Consider the following 10,031-nt stretch of genomic DNA (forward strand, 5'->3'; position numbering starts at 1 on the left):
GTAACCAAAGCACTGACAGTTAATGTGAGAAAGATTTAGCCCTTGGAGAGTATGGATAGCTAAAAGAACATGCTTATCATTCAAGGTCCAGAGAGCTTTTTGTAAATGCTCTCCAAAGAAGTCCTGAAAACTGCTGAAAAAGAAAACTGTGGTTATTCCATGACTGAGATCTATATGTTTTCCATTAAATTGTTGGCTGCCTGTGCTAAAACAACTTGTGTCGTTAGCTTCAGCTAGTAGAAACTGGTGCAACTCCAGTTATCACAGTGCAGGTTTGGCGATTGGCGGCAGCAGCAGAGGGCTGACTATTAGGGTGTACAGTTCTTTTCAGCCTGTACTTTTTTTTCTTTCCAAAGCAGCAGATTTCAGCTGCCCTGACTGTTCTCACCATCTCCACTCTCGCTGTCAACAAAGAAAGGAGCCCTGATTTTCATTGCTGAGTATTTTAGCGAGTACCACATCCCATGCCACGTAGACCAAACAATGCCATTGTCATGGGATCCATTGTACCTTCCTGTTCTGTAGTATCGTCCATTGAGATTTACGGCATGGCACCTTGTAACGAGGGAGGAGACAGAAAAAGGAGATTAGGTTTACCATGGGAAGACATTGCTTCATTAGAGCGAAGTACAGTTTTCACACAACGTACATTTAGAAATAACCAGGGTGGGATTTATTGGCAGGTTCAGATACCAAGATATATCTGTCTGTACTGAACTGGTTATCTGAAGTCCTCCAATAGCCTATGGAGGTCTGGTTAGTGCATTTAGTGGAACCCAGAGAAGTATGTGGGTCAACCTAAAGTAGACAACTACACCGATCAGATAATTCAACCTGTTGACTCCTTCAAGTGTATTAGCTAGAGACATGATCCAGTTGCCTAAACAAAGGGGCGTAGTGCCATTTGGTAGGCTCTAGCTCAAGCGTAGGCAGCTGCGTATTGACACCTAAAAATGCAGGTGTCTTTTAATCAAGTTGAATCCTACTGTTGATATACATTTTTGTAGTTTCACTGGTTTCAATTTGTATGTGATGGGGGCCTCGTCAAAGAAGAGGCTCATCCTGCACTAAAGCAGAGAAAAACTGAGCGCAGTGTGTCCATGCTCCCAGGGCTGGTGAACCCGAGTCCTTATCTGTAGATGTGTGGGGTATGCCCAACTAGCAAACTTACAATCAGGAGTGTTAAGGGGTAGATCACCCACTGGACATGCCCCACAATACAGAAATGTCCTTTGTACACACTTCGTCTCGCAGTGGCTACAATTGTTTTCCTACCTGGGATATAACCCAAAGCACTTTAAGGAATTTTAATTGGACTCTTTTCCTTACAGTTAATTTCCCCTTACATATTTGTTCTGATCCATTTTCTTAAACTGAATGCAACTTACCTGTGGCCCAGTTTCTTAAAACAAATGCAACTTACCTGCTTTGCCTCATAATGAAAGAAGCTGATTGCTTTCCTTTGAGGATCTGTAGATGTGAACATCTTAGATTTGGCTGTGCGAGGTGACGTGCGCACAGAGAAACCTCCAGCTGCTGTAAGGCAGGCAAGTCCTCTCGGCTGTACAGCCACCCACACCCCATCCATCCTTCTGAAGGCTGAGAGAAATTTACTCTTTTCCATACCTGTTAAACCACCAACCGCCCGTGTTCTCTACTGCACAATTGCCTGCCAGGAAACGATCGTGATCCTTGTCAGATGTGGTGAACTGCATTCCTCTGTGAGAGGCTGACCACTGATCTTCGAAATTGCTCCCACCAGACAGAGCGTCTCCAGCGTTACCAGAATAGGTGCCAAACCATAACCTGTAATTGTCCTGCAAGAATATGTGAAATATGTCTTTGATATCAGCTCTTTCTGCCCTTTCTCCCATATTTGAGATCAAATTTGCTCTGGCCATTGTATCCACTGTCACAGGCGTGACTGTTGAAGACAAGGGTGACTTTTGGCCTCATGTTTTAACGATCCTAAGGTAGATCAATACAGGATTTAAACTTCCAGAAGGGATTGCTAATTACTGCTGCTGCTACAAAGGGATTCAGGTTTTATTGTCTTTCAATAACCATTTGATACACTATACAACCAGCTGGAAGGGTCTTCCTAGCTCATCAAGAACAAATTGGCAGGAAACTGTGCCAATAGTTGCCTTCATAAACATCCATTGTTCAGCTAAAATAACTTCCTAGGAATTTTGCTCCTCCAAGAACTAGAAGCCATCTAGCTAACTGGTCGTGTCCTGGTAGGAATACTTAGAAGAATAGTTCTATTGTGCACAGCTAACAGATCTAAGAGACATTTGATATGAGATGGATGATTACTTTTGTGGTATGGGCTTTTTCCTGTCATCATATCCCACATTTGTTTATGAAAAATATCAGCAAGATATTAAAATGAAGCTGTTCAAACTTTTCATCAGAAAACTAATTGCAAACTGAGCATAATGTGTACATGTCTGGAGCAGTGATGGAGTTGGAACTAGGACTGGTCCATGCAATGAAACTCATGTCCTTGGGTATTCAGGCTGCTTGCTTGTGGTGTTCAGAAAGGCAAGCCTCCAAAGAACAGTGTGTGCGTTGAGCAGGACACTGTCCAAAGCTAGAATGCAAACATGAAAATACAGGGATTTTCTTTCCTTGTGCTTTCACTACTAAGTGTAGCACTGCAGGTAACTCCCTTCAAGATAGGAACTTTCAACTGCTCTTTCAAAGCTTTGATGAGAGTTCAGTGCTTAAAACAGTAGAGTTGTGGGGTTTTTTTCTAGTGATTGTCTTTTATGTGACAGCCTGGAACACTCTCCTAGGAAGCAGAACAGGGTTCAATTTCCTTGCAGAGGTTCAAACCCTTATCTGCTCCCTCATGGAAGACTCTTTTAACCATGAGGCCGGAGTCAAATGCACATGGGAAGCCCTGTGCCCTGTGGCAGAGAGCTGCCATCCATGCAGCAGCAGAGTCAGCAAGAGAGCACGCGTGATGCCGTCACCCAGTGGCTTGGGCATTCAGCAGTCATGAGGAAGAAGTCACAGGCTTATGTCCCTGCTCCCAGGGCTGTTTGTCAGTCAACCAAACCAGGAATCCCAGGGAACCAAAGCAGGTAAGTTTTGCAGAGCTGCAATTATAACCCCGACACTGAAGTCTGATGCTGTACACAAAGATGCCCCACCGTCTCAGATAAAACAAGCAAACCGCCACTCTCTCCATTTCTTACCTGCTCGTTTGCAAGCTGGAAATTTTCATAGACTGCGTAACGTTTTTCCCCATGCCAGTCCATCAGGTCAATCTTTAGTGAGCTCTCTCCTAAATACAAAGTGGTGTCCTGTTAAATGAACTATCTCATGTGAATTGGAAAGAAATCTGTGGAGGGAAAATTCTTGCACCTCTAGCAAGCAGGTCATAGATGTGGTCGTTGCCCAGCCAGTATTCATCATTCCTGCCCTGGAATTTCCCAAATCCCAGTTTGTAATCATCCCATTTCCTGCAGTGAGATACAAATACAATTTCAGCACGTGAGGGAATTAGACGGTTTGTGAGACTTAGCTACGGTAACAAGTAGAACTTCAGCTGTATCTCTAGACATTGTTTTCTAAAAGGATGTGATTCACCACAAGCTGAGCTGAGATTTGTCACTCTGCCTGAGAAGTAAATACAACTCACAGCTTACTTCTTCATCTGCTAAACCCGTGCTCACCCATATATTGGAATCAAACCTTCAAACTGCCAGGTGCAGCGCTCACAGAACGAGGTAGTCGGTTAGATGGGAGGGGAAAGCAGCAGCTGTCATATTGGTCTTCAGCAACGCATCTGATACTGTTCTTTAGGGTTATAATTCAAAGGCACTCCTGGCTGGAAATTAATGTTGCAGTCTAAAACGTGCTACAATCTTGGATGTATGATGTGATATGGTGAAGAATCAGAAACTGAATAGAAGCTTCAGACAAAAGGTTTCAGATGAAGTTAAAAGGAAAATAATCTGGTTCTGCTTTGTGCTCCTGTTTCATTCAAATCTATTTTTGATTCATTGACCATTCTCACCTCTGCTTTTTCGCAGGATTACTGTTTGGATGTGGCAACTTGTCCTTCAAAGACATATTACTTATTTTTCATCAGCATTCTGTGGTTTCATCTTTCTAAGTGAAATCTCCTGCTGGTACTTTCTTCTCATCATTTCACTCTCCTAAAATCTCCTCTGCTATTTACATATTATCTTTGATATTCACATATATTTCCTGTGTATCGTCATTTCCAGTTTTACTAACCCCGTGTTTATTCCCTCTTTCATGTTGTTATTAGGGATATTAATTCTGCCTGACCTACCTACTAGTCAGCGCTCCTCTTCAGGATTCACCTATGCTGAGCGCTGAACTACCATGGCTAGATAGCTACCACCCTCTGGGCAAGCCATCTTAGAGCCAGTTGAGGTAGCTTTGAAATGGACTGCACTCACCGTAAGGTATACTAGATATGCCCTGAAATTGTGTGTGCTATGATAGTGAATTCATCTGCATGGTGAGGTTTCTTTACTGTGCCACCAGAGCATCTCTCCTCCTGGAGATTTCCAGGTGAAAGTCACCTCTCTGCAATTTTGCATAGAGAAAGGACAATCTGGACCAGTGGTTTGGCATCTTTTTGAATGATCTGAATAAGGAAATAAATGTTACACCATCCTGAACATAATTCTTGATATGAGAACAGATAATATGTTCAACAGGACTCAGTCTATGTGCTGGCAGCAGATACCTGCTAATTTGGAGCCTCCAAGTTCGGCAGCCTCCAATAATGATAAACCAAATATGCACATATGTACACACTCAACTGTAGAGAAACCATAGAAAAGGTGTTATAGGTCCATTTTGAAAATGGTCTCCTGCTACCCATAAATACCTCCGCACTGTCCTAATGCACAGTTATCATCACTGAAGTATAATACCCTGCTTCTGAAATGTTGGGTTTTGCCAGGCAGCAGGACGGGGGTGGGAGCTGAGGCCGGACTCCAAACCCTGCTGATGCAATCACGATGCACCCACCTGTTGAAATTCTCCTTGCCGTTACTCCGCCGCTGAATGACGGTCCACCCCCCGCCATCAGACATGTCACAGTATGCCAGGAAAGGCTCTCGGTCTGCTCTGGGTCTGATCTGGTAGTAGCCGCTTTTGGTCTTCTTCCGATTATACACTGCAGAGCAATCTGGGCAGGATGGAATCAGTTTGCTAAATGGAGCAGGGGGAAAGCAAACGGGTATGTGCAGCTGAGAGGAGACATTGCTGGGACGCTGTATGCGACAAGGACACTTGGCCAGCCTGTGTATAGCTCTGCAAACCCTGCAAAGCCAAAGCAAACGGTTCAGTAGCAATGCTGGTTTGCAAACTGATGGGCCTGACAAAGAACAGCAAGGCTTGAGAGCCTTTACAGCCACGAGGGAGTCATTCCCAAATCTTTGGTGAGATATGGGACGGCTGCAGCTCAGGCTAGGAATGTCTCTGTCAGCAAGATCATCTGCCGGGAAGCTGATTTCCATGTGGAAGGCAACTTCAGCTGTACTTCAGATTGGATCAGGGCCCGAAATTTCTAAAATAAGAGGTTAAGCTCCTGTGACCAGCTCTACCAGGGCTGTATCAGAAGAGTGCCTTTCAGGACCTCAGTGCTTCACACTTTCAATGTAATGCCCATGAAGGAGAAAATCTTGGCCACAGGCCACAATTCCAGTTATGACCATGTTCTCAAAGTGACACCAAGGAGCAGAGCATGCATGCCTGCTACCGTGGTGCAGAAGTGATAGAGGAGCCAAGGAACAGGGAGGCTGGGCTCCTCTAAACAGGTTCAGTGCCCACAACTAAGCCAGGCGCCCTGGGTTCCCATAAGTCACTCAGGAGAAATGGGATCTTCAAGAGCAAGACCCATCTCTTCCTAAAGCAGATGTCTAAAGTAGGTCTGATGGAAAACATCTGAGAGGTGCCTGTTCCTCTCTGCATCAGAGTCGCAGGTGAGCAGCCCAGCTGCAGGTGTCAGCGCTGTACCTGGGTGGTAGCTGCCTAAAGCTGGGCCAGCTGACTCCAGCCCTGGGGGATGTCTGCTGGTACCAGGGTCACCAGTCTGCCCTTCTTCTTCCATGTATCTGACTGCATTTTAGAACACAATCCACTTCAGAAATTCTAAAACTTTCAGCAGAAAGAAGATATGACACACGGGACACTGCAGGGAGAAATAAACATTGTGGCAAGCTGAAACTTCCACATATGCTACTGCAAACCGTACCTTGGTCATAGACTATCAAATTTCCACTGGTTGTGGGTAAAAGCATCTCATGCTGCATGCTCCTGTTGCCTAAGAACAGCCCACTTCTTGTTCTATGGTAAGTGTTCTCCAGGATGTCCTTCAGTTGCAGTTCATACAAGTAAAGCAAGTCTTGAAGCTGTTTTAACTTTTGTCTTAATTTATTGTTGTCTAGGAGGCAGATGTCTTTTTCCTATGGGGAAAATAAAACAAAATCCCCCATGCTTCAGTCAGTGGTAAGAACAGAGAGGCAGAGAAAGGAGGAGTATCTGTCACATCTTGATCCTAATATGTCATGCTGCCTGTGTGGATTAAGACGATTCGATGGTGGTCACTCTCTAAGACACGAATTGTGCACAGCATGGGTGGTTGAGTTGAACTCAGTGGAAAAGTGTTTTCTACAATGATCTTGCCACTGCTCAGAGCATCCCAGAATATGATCAAATAGGCAGAAAATTACTTTGGACAAAAATAATTTGTCTTGACTCCCATTTAATGAACTCATAGGGAGTGTTTGCAAACTAGGAAACTGCCCAGGGTAGTAAGAGGGGGAAAAAATTGGCTCTTGCACTGCAGCCAGTCAAACCAGCGAGGTTTCAGAAACTTATTCCTGTAAAACCGGGATAAAAGAGCTAATATTTGGTGCAAATGAACAGAAAGCAGTGAGCCTACCAGGATCAGTGTAGTAACTTCAGAGCTGCATTACCATGACCAAGACCAGAATCTGGCCCACTAATTGGATAAACATTTTCAGCAGCAATCTAGCCTGTGACTGGTGTTACTCTCTTAAAAACATTACAAAACAGAGCAAAATGTCTTCCAAGACAACCAAGCAAAACCATGCAATAAGAACCAGTTGCTATTTTCGCTCTGAGCAAGCTGGCTTGAGTGATACAAGGTCAGGACCAGTTCCAGGCATAAGGAAAACAAGCAGTTGCCCAGGACAGCAGACTGACAACTGCTCCAGTGTGACCTCCCTGCTGCCTCTACCTTCTCCTAAGCCTGTTGGTTCTTCTCCACAAAGGATTTCCAGGCTGGAGACACACACAGGGACCTGCTGCAGACAGCCCCAGGCGTGCCAAACTCTCCTTACCAAGCTCCCTCCTTGGTATAGCCCAAGAGTAATTTTCTCATCAGAGGAGTACAAGTTGCTTCAGACTATGCCTCCCTCCTCTTCTCCTTTTCTCCTCTTCTCCTCTTCCCGCTCTTTAAATCATAATGAATAAAAAGAAGGCAGTTTTCTCTTAGGGAATGGAGCAGAGTATTTCTTCACTGGCCATAAAATCACCTTTTTTTTTTCTTTAAACAGCTTCTTTTGGTTTTGTTTGTTTGTTTGTTTGTTTGTTTGTTTTTAATTCTTGGCAATGTCATCCAGCCACCCAGAGAGCTGTGCAGCCCCTAATGCTGTGAAACCCCTGTATTATCAGGACAGCAAGAGTGACCTTCCTTTAGCTCCAGACAGACAGTTTTTTGTTCTGCTCTTGCAGGCCCACATCCCTTTTGTGGGGAAACACGTATCCCTACATCACTGGGAATGATAAACCATTGGCATGCTGCAGAGAGGTTGCACAGACGCTTTCTAAAAGATACACACCGAAAACCTGGGTGCAGGTGAGCCGAAGGTGACCAGGAGAAGCAGCAGCAGCAGCCAGGCCATGAACACGCTCATTTCTTATCACCTGAAAAGAAGCATTGACAGGCTGCACTGGAGGTTTCTTTAGTTCCTCTCACAACTTAATTTTCCCTCACAGTCGTATTTAATTTCCCAGAAAATGCTGCAGAATTTGTTAAGGACGTTGCTTGAAACTACAGGCAGGACAAAATATGGGAAAAAATGCATGTTAGGAAGAAGCTGAAGCATCAGTGCAGCATGCTGACAAGGTGACCGAGGTTTGGGTCCAAGCTCCTGCTTCCCTGGAGAAATAAATGCCCAGCATGACTCTCCAGCAGCTTCTGCCCCTTCTCCTAAGTGCCCACACAGACGGAAAGTTACTCAGCGATAACTCCTTCTTGGAACACTCCTTGCCAGACTGGTCGGCCAAAATCACACAGTCCTCATTCATCCCAAACTCCTCAAAGTTAAGAGGAATTTTGCCTCCTGCTTGAGTGAGTGTAGTCATTGCCCCTCCTCGATCCATGAAGTGGTCTGTCAGGATGGCATTACCTTGGAGGCTGAGGGCAGAAGTCAACGTGGGATGGAGTGGCATGGGATAGTTTTTGCTCGTATTTCAGTGGAAATCTCTGCTGCCGACCTGCCCCAGCACAGAGACGGGGCTTCAGTCAGAGAGTCCCAGCCAGAAAAACCACTAAGTGACTGCCACTGGGAACATGCAGCTGAACGCGAGCGCACAGTACAAAATGTTCACAGTGTGCTCGCACAATGCTTTTAAAAAACAAAAATCAGAAACAATTTAAAAAATCTGAAAAATAGGCTAAAACTAACTCCCCCGCTTCACATCTGGAAGTGCTGCAGAAACTTGGCTACCCAGCTCTGTGCTCTCAGCAGCGCGCTTTGTTTCAGCTACGGCTCTATGGGCACCCCCGCAGCGGCTGCTTCCAGAGCCGGCAAAGCCGCGGCGACAGGGCAGTCCGTCTGCCAAAGCCAGGCAGGCAAGGCCCAAAGCAAGCCGAAAAAAGCAGTGCCCTGTGTGGAAGTCACCCAAGAAAAGTGTTGCACCGCGGGGTACCCTGGCACACAGCATTTTTTCAGATCTTAGAGAGAAGAGTTCCGTATTACAGCAAAGGGACCCCCCCAACCCGCGACTGCCGGTGCTGTTTGTTCACACACTGTGGCGCTGGCGCTGAGCTCAGAATCAGGCCCCATAGCATGTGGGTGGAGGCAAAAAGCTAACAGGAAAGATGGTTTGAGGGATGGCTCCTGAAAACCAGACAGCACAGACCAGAGGGAAAGAAAGCAACTTTATCTACGCTTTTATCCACGCGTATTAAACGCACCTACCTGTAACTCGCCTTTCCTTCAGACTTCCTCCTGATAAGATTATTTCCCTTTAAAAGTCAACTGCAAAAGAAAGTGATCATAAATCTGGCTGCGTTTCTAGAGGTTGATGAGCTTTTCCTCTCCAGATGGCCCACATCAAGGGCGCAGGCGAAGAACATTTCACAGCACTAGGCAGTTCCACAGAAAAGACACTCGCAATTCCTCGCCTGAAAGAGTTACCCAAACCCTGGGTTATCTGTTGTTACCCAATACTCGTCCCGCTGCTTCCCAGTAAGGATAGATGACAGTTAGGTTTCCATCAGCAGTGCTCTCCCAAGGAGAGGGACTCTGCGGATTGCACACCATTACCCACCTTATTTAACTAGGAATCTCAAAAAAGACGGACTTCTTCAATTGTTTATATGAATCAGTGAAACTAATGCTCCCTGCAGGAGGTTTGTCTCAGGTTTAATACAGCCAGGCTCATTTCAGTAAGTCCTGCAAGGTGAAAATAACACAGCTTTTCCGTTCAGCGTTCCTTTTGCTGTTTAATCTGGTTTATATGTAAAAGCACAGCACAGCTGTAACACCAAAGGAGCTGCAAATCTGAAACAAGAGACGAACACGGGGGTATTAAGCAAGATTTGCTATTCGACTGAAATCTCAGGAGGTTTGCAGTTGTGTAACTCTCCTCTGAGCTGGATGATTAGATATGCTAGTTAACACAAACAAGGACATTCGTGGAAGAGAGAAAAAAAATACACAACAAACAAACAGATGGTGCCTCCCTTTGCATTACGGCCAAGGAATTACAGATTAGTTTAA

General features: G+C 45.2%; 1 protein-coding gene across 1 annotated transcript; it reads right to left on the reverse strand.

The window, feature by feature from the left end:
* Window positions 1–365: 365 nt before the first annotated feature.
* LOC104374138 (fibrinogen-like protein 1) lies at window positions 366–7,937 on the reverse strand. The gene is made up of 7 exons (XM_009980182.2): window positions 7,863–7,937; window positions 6,251–6,461; window positions 5,023–5,182; window positions 3,376–3,473; window positions 3,207–3,295; window positions 1,627–1,817; window positions 366–555 (listed from the first exon to the last, which is right to left on the reverse strand). The coding sequence occupies exons 1-7, from the start codon at window positions 7,935–7,937 to the stop codon at window positions 366–368; spliced, it is 1,014 nt and encodes a 337-aa protein (XP_009978484.2).
* Window positions 7,938–10,031: the final 2,094 nt, after the last annotated feature.

The sequence above is a fragment of the Tauraco erythrolophus genome, chromosome 1 (genome assembly GCF_009769465.1).
Source record: "Tauraco erythrolophus isolate bTauEry1 chromosome 1, bTauEry1.pri, whole genome shotgun sequence".
In the NCBI taxonomy this organism is placed as follows: Eukaryota; Metazoa; Chordata; class Aves; order Musophagiformes; family Musophagidae; genus Tauraco; species Tauraco erythrolophus.

Bases quoted from the DNA above. Each gene is read 5' to 3' on its own strand.
- LOC104374138 (XM_009980182.2), bottom strand. From the start codon at position 7,937: ATGAGCGTGTTCATGGCCTGGCTGCTGCTGCTGCTTCTCCTGGTCACC. The intron at 3,296-3,375 runs GTGCAAGAATTT...CTTTGTATTTAG, and splicing joins CTATGACCTGCTTGCTAGAG to GAGAGAGCTCACTAAAGATT. The intron at 556-1,626 runs GTATGGAAAAGA...CCTCGTTACAAG, and splicing joins GGCGGTTGGTGGTTTAACAG to GTGCCATGCCGTAAATCTCA.